Source organism: Sprattus sprattus (assembly GCF_963457725.1).
Source record: "Sprattus sprattus genome assembly, chromosome: 3".
NCBI lineage: Eukaryota > Metazoa > Chordata > Actinopteri > Clupeiformes > Clupeidae > Sprattus > Sprattus sprattus.
In genome coordinates, this window is record NC_137922.1 from 31,143,271 (window position 1) to 31,167,827 (window position 24,557).

General features: G+C 43.9%; 1 protein-coding gene across 1 annotated transcript; it reads left to right on the forward strand.

Annotated features, from left to right (window-relative positions):
* The first annotated feature begins 12 nt into the window (after window positions 1–12).
* zranb1a (zinc finger, RAN-binding domain containing 1a) lies at window positions 13–23,982 on the forward strand. The gene is made up of 10 exons (XM_080835811.1): window positions 13–285; window positions 1,761–2,784; window positions 9,362–9,549; window positions 12,652–12,805; window positions 14,509–14,580; window positions 15,215–15,413; window positions 15,675–15,795; window positions 16,352–16,481; window positions 17,902–18,131; window positions 22,311–23,982. Exons 2-10 carry the CDS (start codon window positions 1,938–1,940, stop codon window positions 22,527–22,529), a joined length of 2,160 nt encoding a protein of 719 aa, XP_080691937.1. The 5' UTR covers window positions 13–285; window positions 1,761–1,937; the 3' UTR covers window positions 22,530–23,982.
* The last annotated feature ends 575 nt before the right edge of the window (window positions 23,983–24,557 follow it).

Genomic DNA, 24,557 nt, shown 5'->3' on the forward strand with positions numbered 1-24,557 from the left:
GGCTCTCCTCGTCGCTCTTCCGCCGCCATTAAATACACAGAAACACACCATGGGGTTCAGACAGTAAAATGATTTAAAACTGAAAATGGAAAGGGGGTTGTTTCCACACCGGGTATCTTCTAATTGTGGTGGTTTCTGATCAATTGGAACAATGTAATGCGTTGAGGTCAGACAAAACGGACAAAACGGGAAAGGCTCAAGCTCGAAAGGACGAGGGACTGCTGGGCAACTGGAAGGGTTTGTTGTGTTTGTGTGCCCGAGGAAGAAGTGCTATCACAAAATCAGGTAACATTAACGTTATAATATTGACTTGCAGGCGATGAATCTGTTTAGCGAAAAGGTAACGTTAAGTTTGTTGTTCGCTTGACTATTACGGGCGAACTTTTCTCGGTTTTAGATAGAGATCAGTGGGATTTAAGTGATCTTGTAGTGTCGCTACTGACGTAATTGGACAATGGCTTGCTAGCTGGTTAGCTAGCTAGCTAGGTCGCTAGCTAGCTGGTGGAGCTTATTGACTGTAGCTAGCTATCATATCAAGCTAGTTTATTTGACCAATTTTGTACGTTGTCTTACAGTAACATGTTATCCAGCTAATATACCCAGTAACTGTCGACCTTGACTGGACTAGAGATCTTGTTACGTTGGAGCAAATACTCTAACATAAACTGTTCATGTAAAGTCACCCTTGAAATGTGATATTTTGGTCAATGTTAATCCGGTTCGTCAGCATTCACTTGTGTTACAGTATTGTTGTAAATCTCTGCACTAGTACCGGTCTTTGAACAAGATTACTTAACATTGTTTGTGATAAATGGATAGTTAACGTTAGCTACATAACATTGGAGAACTCACTCCAAGGTAGAGCAGGGTAGCTGCACAGTTACTGGTTTGTAATGATCTTATTCCGATTGCGTGTAACTTGCATACTTAACGAAATTAGTTCGAGGCCCTATCTTGCATATTTCTTTACATAGCTAACTTAGTATGATGGAGTGAACTTCAACATTTGCTATCGTTTCTGGTGGTAACTTTAACCAAGCCTCTGTCACGTGAAAATCGGTGAAGCAGTAGGCCTGTGCAAACTCTCCTCAGTTAAGGAAGTCAACTTGTGTGTTCATGATATTTTACACCTATACATTTATTTCAGTGAATTATGTTTTCATAAGTTGTAGGCCAAAAAATTGTTTTTGTGTGCTTTGTTCTGCTCGCCTTCAGCGGAAGGGAATGCATGAAATCGTGCATTAGCCTAGGTGCACCGTTTCAATAGATCTGCTGTTAGCCTATGATCATAAACGCAGTTGCTTTGCTTAAGCTTTGCTTTCTGGTGTCATTTAACAGTTGTATTCGAAGTGATGTGTCACCAGTGCTGACTTTAGTAAGAGAGAGTAAATACTATTGTATTGGCACTTTAACAGTGTTTACTTCATAAAAATACCCACACATAATATTGCGTGGTTAGGTGTGAAATTAGTGTTACTATTACTAAATCTTGAGCTTTGTTCAGAAAAAAATGTGCCAGAGTATCCTAATGGAATTAATTTAAATATTTAAATTCAGTGCTATATAGCCATCTTTCCCTGTCTTTGGCATGAAGATGCATGGTCAAATACTGCTGCAATTGGGCTTACGGTTGATTAACAATTGTCTGTTTGAGAACGTGAAAACATTTATGTTAAGAGGATAACAAATAGATATTGTGTTACCTCAGTATCGGAATTGAGAGCAACAGAACTCTTGATGCATATTTTTTTGTCTTTCAGCACTGTGTCCTCTCTACCGGACTTGAAGGAAGTGTGTGTGTGTGTGTGTGAGTGAGTGTGTGAGTGAGTGAGTGAGTGAGTGTGTGTGTGTGTGTGTGTGTGTGTGTGTGTGTGTGTGTGTGTGTGTGCGTGTGTGTGCGCGTGCGTGCGCGTGTGTGTGAATCTGACTGATCAGTTATGACGGAGCTTGGGGAGAAATGGGCCTGTGAGTACTGCACATTTGAGAGCTGGCCATCTGCAATTAAATGCACCATGTGCCGTGCCCCAAAGCCTGGTTCTACCATCATCACCGAGGAGCCCTTCAAGATCAACCCAGTGCTGGATCCTGGCTGTGAGTGGGACCCCCCCAGCGATGAGGGTGGTGGCAGAAGCCTCATCATCTGCCCTGACTCTAGTGCACGACCTCGTGTCAAGCTGCCAAACCAGGGTGAACCCAGCACCAAGTGGTCTTGCCACTTGTGCACCTACCTGAACTGGCCTCGAGCCATTCGTTGCACCCAGTGCCTGTGCCAGCGTCAGCGGCAGCGTCAGCGCAGCCCCACCGAGTCCCCCCAGACCTCAGGCTCTGGCTGCAGGCCAGTGCCCCCGTCTGTGGACCCCTGCGAGGAGTACAATGACCGCAACCGGCTCAACACACACACTCAACACTGGACCTGCTCTGGCTGCACCTATGAGAACTTGCACAAGAGTCGCCGCTGTGTTGTGTGTGACCTTCCCCGGCCCAACAGCCTCCCAGAGCCCATCCAGCTCCCTCAGTCTGAGGACCCTTCCTCCTCACTCATCAATGAGCAGGACCGTGTGCGCTGGAGGGCTGGGGGGGGTGGCTGCAGTGGCGCCGGGAGCCAGCGCAGGTCCCCCCCCACCTCCAAGAGGGAAGCAGAGCTGCAGATCCAGGACTTTCAGAGGATTGAGCTGGCGGCTGCTGCCATGAGCAGCAATGACGAGCAGAAGGACTTCAAAAAGCTCAAGCAGATCAAGAACCGTATGAGGAAAACTGACTGGTTATTCCTCAATGCCTGCATAGGTAAGTAGTGTGTGTGTGTGTGTGTGTGTGTGTGTGTGGGGGGGGGGGGGGGGCGAAATGAATCATTGGTCAATGGATAAATTATGTCTGTCAGCCATTGCCATTGGATAGGATGCAGGTTGATCCCTGGCTGAAATACATTGATTCACCTGTGCTACAGAGAGAACATTGATTCCTCTTGGCTGGTGGCTCCCTTGTTTGCCATTTGTTGGGAATTTATTTGTGGAGGATCAGACTATTCAGCTCATGGTGATGTGGTGTTAACCTGAATCGATGTAAACAGTGTCCGTGTTGTCTGTGACGAGACAAAAGAACAAATGCTGGCAAGTTATCTCAGTTTAACACTGGCATGAGTATAGTGAAACCCTTTCTGATAGCCGTCCATGATGTCATATCTTGGTGCTAGCTTTCGGACATGCACAGCAGACAGCTGTGTCACCATTAATGCTCTTAAACTCCTCTCTGCCTAGCGCCAGGCCAGAGCTTACCTCTGCTTGCTGTAATATTGCGGTGTCCTTGATGCTTGCAATAAACATTCTGTTGCCTAGGCATCAGACAAGCCAACCTCAGCATGATGACTCATTTTAATCCTAAAACAGACTGAAAATCTAGGCAAACATGATGAATAACATCTTTTGGGACAGTCACATTGTACAAAAGGTTAATGTCATCACCTCATATTGTGCAGCATTTTATGTAATCGGCAATGCAAACATCATTTTTAAATGCTAGAAACCTTTTTAGACCTTTGCTGTTGCTGCCAGCACTTGCATTTGCAACCACCCCATTAATAATCCAGATTATTCCCACACTTTCAGTGTTCTTTCCCCTTGTACTTTGTGCCATAGATTTTGCATGGTCTAACCGAGAAACTGTTTAGATCTATGTGCCCTTGTACATCAAAGCAAATGTACCTAATCTATAGGTCCACCTGGTCTGAAATTTTCAAAGATGCTCAAAATTTCACTTTGTGGTAAGAGGAAGATATTTGACTGCGAGGCCATAAGATTTGATCAAGACTTTTGGTTAATGCCCACTATTGCATTCAATATAGTAGAAATTGAAGAATAGATTTGTTTTGTTTTGTGTCATTTGTAGAGCTTTCTTTTTTAATTTGGATCTGCTTGTGAATGTTCATGCAGCATCAAGGTCACAGGCCCAGGTCCTTGATGTATGTGCCCTCAGCCTTAATTGTGCTGTTACTCATGCTGGATAAATCTATCCGTCTGCTAAATGTAATTTCAATTAATTCTAATCCCACAGAGTAACAGAAGGACCAGAAGTTTTGGCATTGATAAGAGCTGAGAAGTCTAGCCTACATAAATGTGGGCTAAGTATGGCCTAATAATCTCTCCATTATGGCTGTGTAGTGATGATCTTGACAGAGTCTCTGTGGGTATCCCTGAGATTGATATTTAACAGTGGCTCCTCCACCACTACTCTGTGTTAGGGATGGAGTTCCTGTCGGGTTGAGTGCTGTGTGACGTCCTGCTGGCAGGCGATCTGGTCCCTGGCTGCTGGCACCATCACACACAGCCTGTCCCTGGATCTAATGCTGCACTGTCCCCCACATAATGCCCCATTAATGACATCAGCGCATGCTCAGCTCTTTCTCAGAAGACTGCACAACACAGCTAAAGTGACTTCATGCTAAATCTCCACTGACTGCTCTGGGATCAGCTTGGAGGACGTGCGCTCTGTGGTCCCGTCCAGGGCATCCAGAGCAGAGAGGAGCTGCTGTGCTCAGCAGGGGGCTGTAAACAGAGTTGCTGGTGTGCTGAGGCAGCCCCAGCTGCTCTATAAATAACCCTGACGTGCACCTGGCCAAAACGAACCTGAACTTGTAAACACGTCCTGACCTTCTCGTCAGTCCCCTTGGACCCAGTGGTTGAGGCAAGTTAAAAGTGCATAGAATCCATCTCGTGACCAGATGGCAAGTTCTGTTTGTGTTTTGGCGTATAGTTTGTTATGTAACACCACCTCATGATATATGGCTTTTCTAAAAAAGCAATGCCTGCCTTTGTGTGCCTGTTTGTTTGAGTTATACATACCAGTCAGTTAATAAGTTAAGACTTGTGGATAGAAATAGACCTGATAAGATACTTCATTTCTTGTGAACGTCTATTGTGAACATGTGTATGTTAGGTGCCTTTACCCCGCATGAACCCAGTCAAGAATCTTTATGTAAAATGGCCCTAAATAATGAGCACTATTCGAATGTATTCTAGCCATTTCATTCGTTTGGCAAGAACCTTGGTGACATCTGTTCCTGTCAGTACTTCCTGGACCATTACCAGGAACTTTGGCCTCGTTGCATGATAACGTGTTGTGTACCACTTTGTCAGTCCATACAAACCAAGGTCTGCTTTGAGTCGACCTGGAAATATTCAAAGGATTTCATCAAAGGTGGCCTTGATTTGTGGGCTTTGAGGCTGATCATTTAAGCCAAGACTGATGTTTTTGAATAGAACTACCGCTAATAGGATTTTTGTGTGGATGGTGATCTTTATCTTATGGTTTGACAGTCAGTGGAGTGGGTAAAGAGATTGAAGAATAGCGGTCCCCTGAAGAGCTAGCACTGATCTAAAAGCAGTCTCTCAGTGCCTCTTCAACTGTTGACACTCTTTCACTGATCTGAAAGCAGTCTCTCAGTGCCTCTTCATGTTGACACTCTTTTTACACCAGACACCATCTGAGGCATGTTCTTTTTTTCAAAGCTCACTGATGGTTTGTGTCATGTCAGATTTAATGCCTGTCATGAATTCTCCATGGAAATCCTCACATGCTTGGAGTTGATTGGATGTGTTTGTAAGTGTCAGACTCACGAGAAGGAGTCACTGATGATTTATGGTTCACAACACAAATGACAGGCTCAGAGCTTTCTCCTTATATTATGAGTGTCTACTTGGAGGGAATCCAGCACTACATTCAGCATGCCAGGCCCTCCTGTCCAGGGAAGGTAGGGATATAGTGTCTGTGCATTGCTGCTCTGGCCACGCCATTCGCCATCTTCCCTCCCACCTCTTGGTCCCCTGTAGCCCATGTATAGAATTGACACCATGTGTGCGGGCTCCTTTCATCATTATGTAGTGCACAGACTTAGCATAAACGTCAAAGGAGCATGGTCACAATGAACTGCAGTTTAACAGAAGATAGAAGTGCATCATGTCATCAGCTAAAAATAAGGAAATGTGACAACCTGTTTCTTAGAAGTTGCAATCTCAAGAAAGCACACAGTATTAACACTAGCTGTATTAATGACCCAGTGAAAGCAGAACATTTGTTCAAAGAGCAACCAACATTTAACAGGCAATATGTTGACTCTATACCAGTTCTGCTAGTAGGCCATATTTCAGTTAATGAAGACCATGTCAGGTAGATAAGGTGTGAGTGGAAGGTTTGCCTACTAGCTCTGAAGACTAGATCTGGCTGACGCTCCTTAACGTGGTTAGTGAATCTCCAGATGTTGTTGTGAAAAGCTCTTGGACTGGCAGTGAAGGTCTAGGGTATTTTGGTTGTTAAACTTGTATCCTTTCAGTTGTGATGATGTAAACATAGATTGCTATTAGCTAAGATTGTGGTATATCATTCTGAATAAGCTTCAGCGACCTCTCCACCCAAAGTACAGGCAGATCTTGGTTTTATGGAGAAATAGGGCATAGTCTGTGTGTCTTAAGCACACCATATAATGTCGACGTGTATTAAAGACGTATTTAATGGGATGGTCTGTTGTATACAATGCTGTTGGGAAGCATGACCTTCCCCCTGGAGCTCTGGCAGAATGCCTTCACGATTTTCTAGAGATGGAGGGTATGTTTTGTAACTTATCACTCCCTCATTCTTAAGACTATCAGGTCTATATCCTGCTGATATACTCAAGCTGTGTTAGTTGGAGTTGGGCTTGGAATGGCTTGTGATGCACTTTAACTAGTCTTTGATACATTTTTCTGTACGGACAACAATACATGGATGTTTCAGAAATAGTGTGGGGCGGCAGGGTGGTCATGAATCTGATTCCTTTAGGATAATAAACGCAGCTGACCTTGTATGAGACCTGACTGGTTTGAAGCTTGTGGAACGCGACCCCCCACACCCCCTCAACTGTAAAAAGGAAGCAGAATTGGTCAACACTTCCTCCAGCCCCTTGACAAAACATTCACTGTATGAGACTGGGGAAATATTGAGTGAACATGCCTAATGACCATTCATATTGTTTGAAAGGCATGAAAGTATGTAACAAGTGATTGACTGAAGTGAACTCTTTGCTAAGAACACAATTCTGTGTGAGAACTTGAGAAGTGTGTTTTATATTAAAGTCTGATAATGTAGGCCTGATGCCCCGGTGATTTAAGTACAGTACATTATCAGCTGTAAAAATGGTAACAGGTAGGGCTGCAACAATCACGCCATACTGTGGACAGATGTTGAGCCCGTCACTTTTAACCATTACCTTTAGAACAGCTCTTGTGAGAGTGTGCTTGTGGGGCGGTCTTTGGAAAGGTTCACCTCCAACAGTACACATGTTGTTGTTGCTGTTGTTGTTGTTTCTTTCTTGTTATCTCTCCACACAAGAACAAGAACACTTTTCTAAAATGCTCAGAACACTGCTCTGAGCATCAGCATCCCCTTAACATTTAGCAAGCGCATCACATTAACCTTCTGGTTGACTGACCATAAGCCTAATCACTTGGAAAAGACCAATTAATGTAAATATTGCATTCAAATAAACCTCAATGTGGCATGTAACTCCAAGTGCCTGTTTGACTGGTGATTGAAACAAACCTCATTGTCATTTATTATCATAGTGCCTAAAGCACTTGTGCATACTGTGGGATTATGTAACGTACTGTAATGTATGTTGGTGTGCTGCCTGTCAGAGACTACACCATGGCAACAGTAACAGACAAGACAGACATGCCATGCATAAAAAGTGTTTGTAATTCATTATACTTAAACTCCTTCAGCTCAACAATGTTAATATTAAAGGGACAAGTAACGTCGAATGAGTGAGAAGGACACCCGGAAAGCGCAGACCTCCATTAAGGCCAAAAGCTGTACCTGGCAACGTTAGCAAAACTAATCCATAGATCCTCACCCTTATTGGGAAATGGGTTCTTCCCTGGCCCTTGTTACACTATTCCACCAAAATGAAAATAGGGCAGGTAGTTTTTGTGTAATCATACAGACAGACAGACAGACAGACAAACAAACCGCACCAAAAACATAACTTACTTAGGCAGTGGAAGGCTAAAGATGATACCCAGGTGGGTTGGGTTGTGGTATTACTGCGAATCTCCAGGTGTGGCACGGTAAGGACATTAAAGTACAGCTGCAGCCCCAGTAACAAGTGCACCAAGACTCTGAGGGGGCGTTCTGTTCTGGATTCATTCAGTTTACCTGTAAACTCTAATGACCTACCATCAAAGAATGCTGGTAGTGTAACAATAGGACTCATTTTAATCAATATAATGAGTCGAGGGCACTATGACACAAAATTAAATTGAAGATTGGTGCTGTTTTCGGGGGGAAAAAACACCACAAGATTGTTGTACAGAGTGTGTTAAGAGAGCTACCATACAGTGTTTTACAAAATCAAAAGATTTGTTTTGGCAAGTAGGTTGGCCTAGCCCAGGGGCGGGCAAACTTTTTGACTTGCGGGCCACAATGGGTTCTAAAATTTGACAGAGGGGCTGGGCCAGGAACAGATGGATGGAGTGTTTGTGTGAACTAATATAAATGACATGTAAAAATCATCACATGAAAGGATTTGGCCTTTAACAGGTAGCAAAGCATTTATTTGCAAGGCAATTTAACAAATGGCACGAACATGAACAATACAAAAACATGTTGTAACGTGACTGATCAAACATCATGAAAACATCTGAGGCCTGCGCCCAAACCAATTACCTCACTTGAACTTCTTTATTATTTACATTAACAGGTTAGTGCAGCCACGCAGGCTCTGTGCGGCATAGAGCTGCAGCGAGAAGTCGACAAAATCGACGAAAAATGGTCGACGTGGATTTTTATAGTCGACGCGTCATTTTTTCAAATTTTATTTTTTTATTTTTTATTTATTTTTTTTGGGCCATAGTCACACAGCACAGTCATAGAAGATCCTGGGCACAAGGTTGTTGCATTTGAAATGACAGGCCCCATGCTCTATAACCCTCACCATGGGTTACATCACCACTCAGTAGCTCCCTTATAATCACTGGCTCTCTCTGAATCCTCTGGAGCTATCAATGAACCATGGAATGCCCAGGGAATCTAGCATGCATGTTTGTTTGTGCTTGTTCCTGTTTCATTCATGTGCAAGTAGGTGTAGCCTATGTGTGCCTGTCTTCATGGTCTTTAGCAGAGCTTCCTAATGCACTATTGCATTCAACGAGGTTTGATCAGGCTGCAAATGGTGTGAGGTTGTACAAGTTCTCCTTTGGTTTTGCAGTGCTGTGAGGTTCTGCAAGTTCTCCTAGGTGCTCCATTGATAGCTAGTGACCTCTGGATGACATGCAGGCCACTGCCCCGTGAGAAGATGCGTGCTGATTGGCTGAGCTCTGTTTGTGTGTTCCTCCAGGTGTGGTGGAGGGTGACCCGGCGGCCGTTGAGGCCTACAAATCATCCGGCGGCGACATCGCCCGGCAACTGACGGCAGACGAAGTGCGGCTGCTCAACCGGTCCTCGGCCTTCGATGATGGCTTCACACTAGTGCACCTGGCCATCCGCTTCCAGAGGCAGGACATGCTGGCCATCCTTCTCACCGAGGTCAGAGGGCCATCTAACTTACGCACTCACACAGCTCAGGAGAATGATGCATGAAACACAAAGAGTGCTTTTGTTTGAGTAAAGACCACACAAGGTGTGTGATCTTTAATGTGGATATCTAATATAGTTTTATGTACCTTGGAATACGTATGTGTCTAGTGGGTAGGCCTATGTTCAGTATATGTGTACAGTGCTGCATGTGATCATGTGTGGTGCATCGTATTACAGGATACTAACAAATTAGCTGATTTGGTATGCATTTCATTTCGCAGCCCTGAATCCATGGGATGCAATATAGAGGCAGCTGATCTCTCTTTGATGCAAGGATCAGTAATTGTATTTAGGTTATTCATCTTTTTCCTCTCCTAAGGTGTTGGAAGGTACTGCTAGTTGCTTACATCAACACACATTCCACTGCCTGTCATCTATGTAGTTACTCAACAGGCATTCAGCAAAGCTCAGCACATCGCTCTTTTACCTGTCCATCTCTTTGCTCACAGCTCTGGGCTGGCCTCTGGTCTGACCACTAGATATAACCTTATATAACCTGTAGTGGGTTAACTATTAAAGATCTGATGTTGTTGCCTTTGGAGATTGATGTGTTCAAAGCCCTCAGTAGGCCAGTAGCAGTATCATAATGGAAAGTAGACTTTTCACTCGTTGAGATTCAGTGGCAGGCAGGCAGCATGATGGGTCCTGCTCCACCTTATTATAGTCAGTCATGTCAAATGATGTAATCCTGCTGCAGAAGGGATTGTATCATGGGCTATCATGCCAGCTCATGGATTAAATCCGAGCGTGAATCAGGTTTATATGATCCTGCCACTGCATGAAGGCTTTGAGTGGGAGCTGTCCTAAAATCACGCAAGTCTCTTCCATGGGAGGACGCGCGGTAGTGTAACTCTGAGCTTTGTCCAGAGGAAAAGGTGAGTGACAAGGTCCTGCCAGGACGTTTAATCAAGGGAGATGGCATGGCGCTCTCAGGATTACCCCTGGGATTAGGCCAGAGGACACCAGTGATTGGTCAGCTGCCGTAAAACAGAGAGTGAGAGAGCTAATGTGTGCTGCTGACACCAGCATGGCCTTTTAGGGAGCAGCACAGAGGGGGACCAGTCATACATGAAGATTATACCAGCACACACACACACACACATGGCACACCAGACAGTCATACATGCAGATTATACCCACACACACACACACACACACACACATGGCACACCAGACAGTCATACATGCAGATTATACCCACACACACACACACACACACACATGGCACACCAGACAGTCATACATGCAGATTATACCCACACACACACACACACACACATGGCACACCAGACAGTCATACATGCAGATTATACCCACACACACACACACACACACACACACACACACACATAGCACACACATAGCACACACATAGCACACAGGACACACCTGGAGCAGAGAAGACCTAGGGCTGCAGAAGGCAGTGGGCTGTGTAAGCAGCATCAGGAGTGATTGGGCATGGTGTTACTGTGTTGCCAGAGGGAAGTCAGTGAGTGTTGTATAGTATTGTACAGGGCGCTTGTGTCTGTTTGTGTGATGCTATGCTAATTGCTAGTGAAAGCCGAGTGCTCGGGGTGACCTGACTGCTAGGGGTCCTTTTAGCCCACAGCTGACGGTGTTGGCTGAATCCACCATGACCGACCTGACCCCACCCATTGGAGGGTTTTGAGACGAGTATTATTGTACAGCTACAGTGTATTTATTAATACGTTTTAAGTTCTGTGTCTTCCTATACCTGACCCTTTCTTGACATGGAAACATTTTAATTGGTCTTTAGCTATGAGCTTCCTTGGGCTGTGGTGGAAGTTTGGACATGACGGTACACAAAACGGACATGCAAAAAGCCAACTCTGATTCAAAGTTATTGGAAGTAAAAAAACAACTCTTGGAAGTAAAGAAATTTAACCTAGGCCATGTGAATGAGCCAATATCTCAATGTGATAATCAAAGAAAAAGGTTGTTTATTTTTCCAGTAATTACATAAATATAGGCTGATATTTGTACATTGTACATTTACAGTAAACGGTCCACAAGACAACACTTCTATCTCTGTGTGCAGCTTGGGTTGGTAGACTTCAGTTAAGTTCTAGATGGTTCTAATATTTAAAACGGTTCTAATGTTTTTGGGATAACTAGAAAAATAAGGTCTAGTCTACATTTAACCTCAGTCACTAAATATCTCTATCTAAAGACAATTTAGGCAATTTTACTTAAAGCAATAGATGGCATCACTTACAAGTGCTACAGAATGTTTTTGATGTTATCCATTGCATAAAAGTAATCCAGTTACTGTAATCTCAGGGAAGAACATCATACTGAAGGCCAGTTTGTGTTGCCAAGGAGTTTCAAATCTAGGGAAGTTCCATAGTTTATTTAAGAGGGACTTATTTGTGGTAGCCACTTGAAACATGTGAGTGGCCTCATGGATCAAAGCTATCATTTCCAGTCACTCGCAGGCCTTTTACTGTAGAAAGTATTGAACTTGTGAACTTTTTTTGATAGATTTGGCTTACTGCTTGTGTCTGACTCATCACAACTGCTTGCTTGCTTGCTTGCTTGTGTGTGTTTGTGTACTGTGTGTGTGTGTGTGTGTGTGTGTGTGTGTGTGTGTGTGTGTGTGTGTGTGTGTGTGTGTGTGTGTGTGTGTGTCTTGAGCGATATCATTTAGACAGCACACCATGCAGCTCGCTGCCGTGCTCTGAAAACTCCTCCACAGGCAGACTGCCCACGCTTCTGCTCAAACTGGCTGGTCTGCTCGTGGAGTTTCTAAATGGCGTTCAAATGCACACACACACACACACACACACACACACAATCACTCCCACACACTCCAACACACACATCTTGTGCCAAAACAGGCGGCAGAAAAATTATCCACTTCTATATCTACATCTTCCCAACCCTGGAAGAGACTACACTCATTTTCCGCTAGTAGCCTGGAGTATTACATGGATGAAGCCATAGGATGGAATGCAATGCAAATGAATTCCAGGGTCTTTGGCCCTACATGTTTGAGATGAATCTGACAGTGGCCGGTGTGTGTTTCCCCAGGTGTCGCAGCAGGCAGTGAAGTGTATCCCAGCGATGGTGTGTCCAGAGCTGACGGAGCAGATTCGCCGTGAGATCGCTGCCTCCCTGCACCAGCGCAAGGGAGACTTCGCCTGCTACTTCCTCCCTGACCTGGTCACCTTCACCCTCCCAGCAGGTGTGTGCTGACATGCACACTCTCTCTCTCTCTCTCTCTCTCTCTCTCTCTCTTTCTCTGTCTCTCTCTTTCTTTCTCTCTCTCTCACTCACACCCACAGACACACACACACACACACACACACACACACACACACACACACACATTGTGGCAAATAAAATCTCTTGGAGCTCCTCTGTACATACCCCTGAACTTAACACTGTATTTGTGCACACATACACACACCTTATGGCAACAGGTTTACATTAGCAGTCCTGCCTGACCCCACACTGGTATTAATGTAACCACACAAACATGAACTAACACTTATTAATGTAACCACACACACACACACACACACACACACACACACACACACACACACACACACACACACACTGTTATTAATGGAACACAAACATGAACACACACTGGTATTAATGTAACCACACAAACATGAACACACACATTAATGTAACCACACAAACATGCACACACACACTGTTATTAATGTAACCACACACACATGCACACACACACTGTTATTAATGTAACCACACACACATGAACACACTCTGATATTAATGTAACCACACAAACATGAACACACTCATTAATGTCACCACACAAACATGAACACACTCATTAATGTGAGCACACAAACATGAACACACTCTTATTTTAAACGTAACCACACAAACATGAACACACTCATTAATGTAACCACACAAACATGAACACACTCATTAATGTAACCACACAAACATGAACACACTCATTAATGTAACCACACAAACATGAACACAGCACCCCCCTCCCCCTCTTGAATCCAGCCCACTCCCTCACAGCTTAGCACACTTTCCACTCCCACACTGAACATGCTCTGTCTCCAGCTAACCAGCCCAATTTAGTAATGTGATCGCTGCAGCAGGCATTTGACTCTGGCTGTGTTGAGCTGAACCCGGTGTTGAGCTGTGTTTTCAATGAGACACACACACACACACACACACAGACACGTCCCTCTCCCCTCTAAAAGCTGAGCGAGAGCCATTGAAAGAGCCACTCTGGCCCTGCACCATGTTTTACAGCAGCCGGCCACTGAGAGCTTGTCCATGGCTCCCAGGCTGACTTGAATGTTTCCCTGTTGTGCTCTAAGTGTATGTGTGTGTGTGTGTGTGTGTGTGTGTGTGTGTAGGCCGGTCTTGGCTTCAGGCCACTAAAAGAGCTCTCTGTGAGACAAAGTCAATGCATTCACTGTTGAACCACAGAAAGGCCACCAGCCTGCTGTGTACACACACACACACACACACACACACACAAGCACACACACACAAGCACACACAAGCACACACAAGCACACAGAGGGACAGGGACAGAAAGAGCACGGTGGAATTTGCAATGTGAGCCCCTTGTGTCTGATGGCCATTGAGAAAAGAGAGACATGTTTGTCCAATGCTAATGAATCACCATTTGTTTTCTCAATGTATCCTCACAGCTCTCCAAAATACACATTTTGAAGGTGCATTGACGTGTGTGTGTGTGTGTGTGTGTGTGTGTGTGTGTGTGTGTGTGTGTGTGTGTGTATGAACACACACACACACACACGTACACACACTCTTAGTCCCTAATGGAGCTTGGGTCTGATACTATAATAGCTTTTGAAAATGGTACAGTGTGTCCAAATGTGTTGGTAATGTAATTTAGATGTTCTTTTTTGTATTCAGACATTGAGGACCTGCCGCCTGCTGTTCAGGAGAAACTCTTTGATGAGGTCCTCGACCGGGACGTGCAGAAAGGTGAGGACTGTTCCAACAACAGCTCACGAATATGTAGTCCTGCTGCAGTCCTGTTGGGGGGTGTGTGTGTGTGTGTGTGTGTGTGTGTGTGTGTGTCTTATCAAAGCATCCCTCTGATGCGGTTGCAGAGTGGTATTGTAGGAGCCTGTAGTGTGTTTCATGGTGGGCTTCCTCTGAGGAGAATGGACCAGTGAAAGGCCTGATGTGTCTATTCACTCATGCAGTGTGTGTGTGTGTGTGTGTGTGTGTGTGTGTGTGTGTGTGTGTGTGTGTGTGTTTGTGTGAAAGGCCTGATGTGTCTATTCACTCATGCAGTCCTAGAGGAGCGGGCTACAGCAGCAAGCTCCTCATGGATTAAATACCAATTACACTAATTGAGTTGTCTCAGCTCCCTCTCTCCCTCCCTCTCTTGCACTTATTCAATTGCATTGCCAGCATGCGTGTGTGAGTGTGTGTGAGTCAGTGAGTGAGATTGTGTGACCCAAACATTGCTGAGGTGTCTTGTGACCCATTTAGGCTGCTGTAATTGGGTTACAGCGGGGAGCTCTGTTGGACCTGAGAGTGATGGGGATTGAGAGAGAATGGTTGAGAGAATGGTGTCATTGAGGGGCTGCCCTGTTTTGTGCCTGTGCAGAACTGGAGGAGGAGTCTCCGGTGATTAACTGGTCTCTGGAGCTGGGCACGAGGCTGGACAGCCGTCTGTACGCACTCTGGAACCGCACGGCCGGGGACTGTCTGCTGGACTCAGTGCTCCAGGCCACCTGGGGTATTTACGACAAGGACTCGGTCCTACGCAAGACGCTGCATGACAGCCTACACAACTGCTCTCACTGGTGAGGACACACACAAAGTCATGCACACACACACACACACACACACACACACACACACACACATTTAGCAGACTCTCAATGTACACATTTATGACTGGGTGAAGAAGATCCTGTCTCCAGATCTCAATAGAGCCTAGTTCAGGTCAGAACAGACATAACTTAGATCCACACAAATGCACACTAAACCATTTAGTAAAATTGTGTGTGTGTGTGTGTGTGTGTGTGTGTGTGTGTGTGTGTGTGTTTGTGTGTGTGTTTCAGGTTCTACACACGCTGGAAGGAGTGGGAATCGTGGTACTCTCAGAGTTTTGGCCTCCACTTCTCACTGAGAGAGGAGCAGTGGCAGGAAGACTGGGCTTTCATACTGTCTTTAGCCAGCCAGGTACACGCCCACACTCAAAGAATAACAAAACCCTGTGGAATGCACTGGAACAACATCTACAGCTCTGTTACCTATCTCGCCTCAAGGAATAACTGCCATAAACTGTCTTTCACTCATGACACCAATTTCTGAGAGGCAAATTTCAGAAATATACATTGATAGTCATCTGGTTAATTAACCATACACACACACACACACACACACACACACACACACACACACACACACACACACACACACACACACACACACACACACACACACACACACACACACACACACACACACACACAGTTGGATCATTCCCTCAACAGGCCTCAGACTCTCAGGTCGTGGAGGTGGTCCTTGTCCAGGTCTTTAGTTCTTTTATGAGGCACATAAGTCAACAGAAACTAAAGGCTTTTTAAGAGGCCGCCTTCTAGTCCTAAAAGTGCCAAACTACACACAGTGACGCTTAACCTTTGCCAATCAATTCTCTTTTCTTACGGTCTTGTATTTTCTGTTTCTGGTCTGTTTTGTCTCCTCTCTCACGTATACCTCTCTGTGTGTCTTTCAGCCTGGGGCAAGCCTTGAGCAGACACACATTTTTGTTCTTGCACACATTCTCCGTCGGCCCATCATAGTCTACGGAGTCAAGTATTACAAGAGTTTCCGTGGGGAGACGCTAGGATACACACGATTCCAAGGTAAGGGCCACCACCAAACACCCATAATGTACACACACACTCACACACTACACACACTCACACACTCACACACTACACAAACTACACACACACACACACACACACACACACACTCTTACACAACACACACTCTTACACAACACACACACACTTACACACCACACACACTAACACTAACACACCACACACACACACATTAACACACCACACACACATTAACACACCACACACACACTACACACACACACACACCCATACACATGTTTGTGCACACAGTCATACATGTCCCAGCTCCTTCTAGATGTCCTCAGTTGGGTGTGGAGCTAAATGGTACCATATGTGATGTTGGGGTGTAGGGTTACATGGAGAGAACAATGTCCCTTTTGTATGTGTGCTGCAAGAGGCATCTGCCTGAGTGCTCCAAAACCCACCATGCATAGAGCTAGGAGGCTCCAGAACTGGACCGGTTCTGCACTGTGTATCTGGTCCCAGAGGTCCAGTGTCCCTCAGACTGCTGTTTGGGTCTGCAGGGCTCCAGACTGGGGAGTGCTCAGGGCAGCAGGGCCATCACAGGTGCTGAGGACATGAGGGGTTGGAAGCCAATTCATTCAGAAGTAGAGCACAAAGTGTGTGTGTGTGTGTGTGTGTGTGTGTGTGTGTGTGTGTGAGACACTATTAGGTCCTCTCCTGTGGCAGCAGTAGATGCGTGTTGGTGGTGGTGGTTATGGCCTCCTGAGGTCCTGGAGCAGCAGAAGATGGACTTTGAGTGGAGTGACTTGTGTGCTGATATGGGAAGAATAACAATGATTGGGGAGCGAAAGCTTTCATACACACACTAAACCATTGCTTTCATTTAGTGATTACATTATTATATACATTATTTGTGTGGCTTTTTAAATTAAATTGTAAAAACATTAGTGCTGTCAAAATAAACAAGTTCATTTCAAATATTGAACGTGTTTAAAAACGCAGCGGCCCGTGTGCTGTTGTTATTGCTGTATGGATGGAAATGTGTACATATGGAATGGTTCATTTTTGGGGGCATCCAATGTACACCTGACACAGGGCTTAGTCGAATTCACAAGCTTGCAAGTTTGAGCACTTCAATTTAGAACGTGAGGTGTATCCTGTTGGGATAGTTCTGACCACTGACCGACTGACCCAGTTACTAGCTCCACCAGAGTATTTCCCTCCACAGGAGTCTGTCTCTCTCTCTCTCTCTTTCTCTGTGTCATCTCAATCCCTTTTCAAAATGTTTGCCTTTCAAAGAGACTTTTAAACAATAGTATTTTAATTTAAATACATTACATGACATGATAAGTTCTGTCATCACATTTAAATATTCATTATTTAGCTTAAGGAAATGTAAGTCGATCGACTATTGTAACATCTGCGACCTTTGTTTTGTTTAATTGCCTAGGTGTGTACCTGCCTTTGCTATGGGAACAGAGCTTTTGTTGGAAAAGCCCTATTGCTCTTGGTTACACAAGAGGCCATTTCTCTGCATTGGTTGCCATGGAGAACGATGGCTACGACAATCGAGGCGCAGGCGCCAACCTCAACACTGATGATGATGTCACGGTGACGTTCCTGCCACTGGTGGACAGTGAGAGAAAGCTGCTGCACGTCCACTTCCTGTCTGCTCAAGAGGTACGAGAGAGACACACACACACACACACACACACACACACACACACACACAGACCCCTTTATATTACATGGACTCAACACACAAGTCATTGCTGAGCATGAGTTAACTCTCTAGGGATTCAATGGTACAGTGGGTGTGCATCACGTTTTTTGAGTGTTACGACCCGGCTCTTGAGCCGCAACAAATGAAGAGCCAGACCACAGAGTTGTACGAAAATAAGGTTTTATTTCTATCATACTTAAAAGTAGTGGATAAAATAGTGACTGCAAAACAGCCGCACCAACCGCATGGTGTTCACCAGCTTCCAATGCATGGTGAGAAATGCCAGCCTCCTCTGAAGGCAAACAGCATGGCTTTCATCCACATGTTGTCAGGTGTGGTCAATCAATCAAATTCCACCCATTCACCACCTAAACACCATTGCACTGCCACTGCAAAGCCAGTAGGGGTGTAGACGGGCGTAACACCTCCCCCCTTAAAAGGGTTCCTCTAGGAAGCCTAAAACAAAAGGTAAAGCCCCTCGACCGTGTCCTCTAGTCTTCAGCCCTCCACACCTAGGACAAAGGAGAAAGACAGAAGCACAGAGCACATGGCACAGATTGATTGCATCTCCTGCAACAGGCAACCCTGAGCCACTACAGTCACATATACTCTTAAATTCACATCTTGCCTGTGCACTCACAGGCCAAAACACTTCAAACAGGCACAAAACCACACTCATGGAACTAAATGCTTTCTCCACTAACTAGACTTTGCCCAACAACCATATATGGATACCTTTACAAGTGAACATGCACAAGAGGTTACGACATAAAACTGCTACACTTGAACACACAAAACCAGTAACAAGTGACCAACACAAATTGGAGCACAACAGTCACAACAAATGGATTACTCACACGGTTACTACTACCACAGTAGAAACTCATAATCCCAACAAAATGTGCACTGTTGTCACCACAACAAAAGGTCACTCACAAAGTGGTCCAATACCACAACAAGTTACCGTAATCTTCTGAGCTCAATGCAGCACAAACACACGTGACCAATCAAGATTGGAAAACCACTCCCACAATCACAACTAGTGTGGCTCACTACCACACAAACAACATAATTTCCTTCACCTGGCTAATAACATACACCTGCGATTCACAATGGGGCAGACATCTCCACAAGACTTAATTGTCACTGAACACACTACGCTCACCTCATGAACTTTCACATCTAGGTAATCTAAAAGTACGAAGTGGGCAAGTCTCCACACACACACACACACAGCTCCAACTTTCAACACATCACAGGGTTACTCACCAAAGGTATATTTCCTAACTGCAATGAACACAACAACAATCAACGGCAATAGTTTCTTAAGAGCTCCCTGCTCAAAAAAGGGCTTACCACAAGCCAGACAGAAACATCAGCTACTGACAGTTGAGCATGCAGGTCACAGAAATATACTATTGAACAAACCCAAACTCGAGTGTCATTGGTTTTAATAAAGTATTGAGCACCTCTCCATCTATTGCTATGAACAACTAAACTATACCTCTCTAGTCTTCAGTGGTGTACCGGGCTCGAGGCGACTTTGAACGCTGAACTCGTGAGTAGACAGCAGACCACAGATATTAGCCCACTGCCTAGCTCCGAAGCGTACCCCCACCCAGGATAACCACGAAAAACAATAAACAAAACAACAAAGCAAAATAATAAACAAGTGCTCCGATGGAAGGGCAGCACAGCTACCCAGCTGAAGCACCCTAACTAGGAGAGTTTGCTCAACACAGTGCCTATTAACCTATTATACCATATGCTAAACTCTGCAGTCTGGTCTCCACAACAAAAGCTTCAAAGATCCCGGACGAGCCCCCAATTTGTTACGACCCGGCTCTTGAGCCGCAACAAATGAAGAGCCAGACCACAGAGTTGTACGAAAATAAGGTTTTATTTCTATCATACTTAAAAGTAGTGGATAAAATAGTGACTGCAAAACAGCTGCACCAACCGCATGGTGTTCACCAGCTTCCAATGCATGGTGAGAAATGCCAGCCTCCTCTGAAGGCAAACAGCATGGCTTTTATCCACAGGTTATCAGGTGTGGTCAATCAATCAAATTACACCCATTCACCACCTAAAGACCATTGCACTGCCACTGCAAAGCCAGTAGGGGTGTAGACGGGCGTAACATGGGCCACAGTAACAGTACAGTTGTGGTATGTTTATATTTATGCAAAAAATGATTTTTTTTCCCACCTTTTTAAGCAATTAACTATTTATTTTGCAATTACATATATTTTTGTATTGACAAATAAAATGTTCTATTCAGAAAAATAGCATGCTTGCTAACTACAGTCGTGGCCAAAAGTTTTGAGAATGATACAAATATGCATTTTCACAAAGTTTGCTGCTTCAGTGTCTTTACATATTTTTGTCAGATGTTTCTATGGAAGACTGAAGTATAATTACAAACATTTAATAAGTTTCACTGGCTTTTATTGGCAGTTACATGAAGTTAATGTAAAAAGTCAATATTTAAAAAGAAAAATTTTAAAAAGAAAAGACTTCAAAAAAAGTTTCAGTGCCCAGAGCTCATTTCAATACCAGTTTGCATTAACTTCATGTAATTGCCAAATAAAAGCCAGTGACACTTTCTAAAATGTTTGTAATTATACTTCAGTCTTCCATAGTAACATCTGACCAAAATATCTAAAGACACTGAAGCAGCAAACTCTGTGCAAATGCATATTTGTGTCATTCTCAAAACTTTTGGCCACAACTGTATATTTGCGAGTATATCTGAATCCTAGCCATGTAGAGACACATCTGATGCAATCTGAATTATGGATAGGCAAATAAAAAGAAAAGACTCAGCCCTTTTTGTCTCCCTAAGAGAGCGAAGTGGTGTCTATCAGTGTGCCAACAGGACACATGTAGCCAATGATTAGCACTATTGCACAATGTTCATGACGAGCTAATAAAATGATCCTTGAATGCTTATCACCAAATGTAATGTGAAAAGAAGCGAGGGAGATAGTGTTCCAGCTAACCAGGCACCATGGCAGAAACACTCCAGCAAACAAGGCTGGTGTGGCATCATAATCTAATCTCTAATGTCTCCAAAAAGATAACGTCAGTCAGATATCATAGCATTAGCTAGTTGAATCTAGGGCTGATGGATATTTAGGATGAAATTATGATACACAATGTATGGACATTAATTCATCCTGAAAGGATTTAGTTAGGCTTGATATCATAGGTATTATCCTTGAATCTTCTTTGTGGATGAGAAGGGCCATTGAATGGGCTTACGTTATTATCCCCATGTTTCTGGCCAAGCCCATGTTGCACACTGTATCTGTGCAAATATGTATTTCTTGTCCCTCCCATCAAACTATGCCCCTTTTAACGCCAAAACAGAGACAGTAAGTTGACATTGAAAGTACTGACATGGAAAACGACTTGCAGCATAAAAATAATGACCTGCAACAAAAAAGGCTGACAGGAAGAAACAAAGGAAAGATTGTCATTGAAAGTACACAAAAAAAACTTTAAAAAAAGTTTCAGTGCCCAGAGCTCATTTCAATACCAGTGTTCCAATGCCAATGTTCTATTCATAGTTTAGTTACTGATTTAGTTTTTTTCAATGTCAAACTTAAAGTCTCTGTTTTAGCTCCATACAGACTTTGACTCAGCTGTTTCCACTCACAAAATATCCTTTGCCTGAACGGTTTCGTAGAGTGAGTTTTGTCTTTAGCGTGCGTGTCTGTGAGAGCCCTGCCCTTTCCCCAGACCTTGGGGTGTGACTTCACAATGTCCTGACCCAGTGTAGTCCTCATGTGGGGGGAATACTGTCATTCATTATTTATGGAGGGTTTACCATCGCAGACAAACAACTCCTTGTGTCAGTGCTCTTATGGAGAAACTTCATAAAGGAAAGATTAGTTGGGTGGAAATCTTTGTGTGTGTTTAAGAACATGGGGAAGCAGGAATAAACATGACTTTAAATGTCACTTTGATGGAGTTAAACACATAATAAATAATACATGTGGAATGAATTACTTTGATATGAATTTATTTGTTTTGTTAGGATGTGTGTGTCTATCTCAAATAGGGAACAAGCTGTACGTGTTTTTGTAGGACAAGGTTTATTTTAATGTGTGTTGTCTCTCTCTCTCTCTCAGATGGGGAACGAGGAGCAGCAGGAGAAGCTCCTGAGGGAGTGGCTGGACTGCTGCGTGACTGAGGGGGGCATGCTGGTGGCGCTGCAGAAGAGCTCCCGGCGCAGGAACCACCCCCTGGTCACGCAGATGCTGGAGAAGTGGCTGGACGGGTACCGGCAGATCCGCCCCTGTGCCGCCCTCTCAGACAGCGAGGAGGAGGAGGACGACGAAGACGAATGAGTGGCAGGATGAGAGTGCACTAAGGGAGAGACACGGGTTGGGGTGGGGTGGGGTGGACGGGGACGCCCTCTTGGGTGGTGGTGGTGGTGATGGTGATGATGGTGGTGGAGCAGGCGAACACATTCATAGTCTCTCACTCACACACACACACACACACACACACACACACACAGTTCTCCTCTTCCTAACAGAGGTGTATGGCCTGCTACCATTTCAGAGCCACAAAAGACAGCCGAGGTGAGGAGCATGTTTTTTTTTTGGTGGAGCTGGACATGAACCCTGCCTGAAACACACCACACCCATTGCAAAAAAAACAGCTGTGACTGGATAGAGCATCAAGATCGATTTTAAATAAAGGATTCTAGTTTGAGGAAATGTTAAACTGTATGAAATAATCAACATATATAAATATATGTATATTCTCCCGTTTCTACCCCTCCCATCAATCTGTAAATCTGTATCCATCAAGAATGCATGTGATTGAGGGTGTGTCTAGGAACGTGACCAGCATTGAAAGAGGGAGGTCTTTAAAGAGATTTATTATGGGCACTTACAAAGCACATTTTCCAATGATAATGTTTTTTTGTTTTTTTTTCCCTAAGAGTTTCTTGTTGGCTTTCTGAGATAAATCTGAGTTACTAGATTGAAGTAAGGCCACAGAAGCAATCATCGGTCACCACACCCTTTACAGCAGATTAGAAGTTGTACATCTGTTGTAAAGTTGTTTCTGTTGATATTGACAGCCACTCACACACTAAAGAGATTATTTGTGGCATAACAGCCTGAGAGAAACCCCCCTGGATGGCGATGACGGGCCACTATCCCTTGTTTTTATTTTGTGAAGTTTTCTTTTTTTCTCTTGTTTACCCCTGTTGCAAGCCTTCTGAAATCTTTTTGTTGACTGTATTTATTTGTTTAGGAGTGCTAGCAGCAGAGGAGCTGTGTAACTTTCCCCTTCCCTTCATGACATGTTCAGTTTTCCCCCCTTTTGTGGTTTTTGTTCATTCAATCTTGACAAAATGTTTATGTTGCACAAAAATACATACTCTTGCTGTGAGAAAAAAAAGATCTGTACGAGTTTACTGACATTTTGAACAATGTGTTATCTAGTACCTCATGATGTGATGTTATGACCCGCTGCTCCCTCCTCGGAGGAGGGAGGGGAGGGGAGGGGAGGGGATGGACACCAAACGCATCCAGCTTCTGCAGAGTGCATTAACATTAAATTAGAAACACTTCTATCTTACCTGCCTCTCACACTGACTCTTCCTCATTCATATAAGTTAAACAGCTTCTGTTGAATAAATATTTATTTTTAATTAAACTGGGGGAAATTAACACATGACATTATTTAAATGATTTAAAATAGGTCACTATCAACTGCACTGAAGACCCATGGATATGGGGTTTAGACAACAAATACATCAAGTGTAAATAAATTAAGTTTATATTAAATGTCAAATTGCTTTAATTAAACTTTGTAAATAGTAAGTGTGGTTAAAAAAAATCAATACAGTTCTGGCAGTCTTTATTGATTTGTTTTTTTCGAAATGGGAAAATGACACTTGCCCCCTCTTGTGGCTGAACAATGCACTACAGATTTGAAATGAAGGGAACAAAGTTGCTCAAAATTGTAAAGGTAGAATTTGTAGAGCTGTGTAAACATGTTCCCATTCAGCTCTGTGTGTGAGGGCCTGAAGAGTGGTATTGAATGATGAATGATTTTAATGAAGTAAATGTGGCCTACATGCACTCACTTGGAACATTCACACAACAAAATTGTCATGGTTTGATCACTGGTACCATATCGGTTTCTGTAAACACCAGTTAAAATGTTTATAATAAACCAGTGTTATAGGAAACGAGTCAAAAAAATGCTAATCTAGTTTCTAACTTTTAAATGAATGATGATTTTCAGGAGAGGGCAGGTACACACAAACACTCCTGGGGATGATGTTTGACAAAAAGTGTCTTATTTCCCCACAATACATTCATGATTACTGTAAGGCCAATCAGCCATAACATACT

Excerpts from the sequence above, each read along its gene's own strand:
- zranb1a (XM_080835811.1), top strand. The coding sequence starts at position 1,938 with ATGACGGAGCTTGGGGAGAAATGGGCCTGTGAGTACTGCACATTTGAG. Across the intron at positions 15,414-15,674 it reads CTACACAACTGCTCTCACTG|GTTCTACACACGCTGGAAGG; the intron begins GTGAGGACACAC and ends TGTGTGTTTCAG. Across the intron at positions 16,482-17,901 it reads AGGATACACACGATTCCAAG|GTGTGTACCTGCCTTTGCTA; the intron begins GTAAGGGCCACC and ends TTAATTGCCTAG.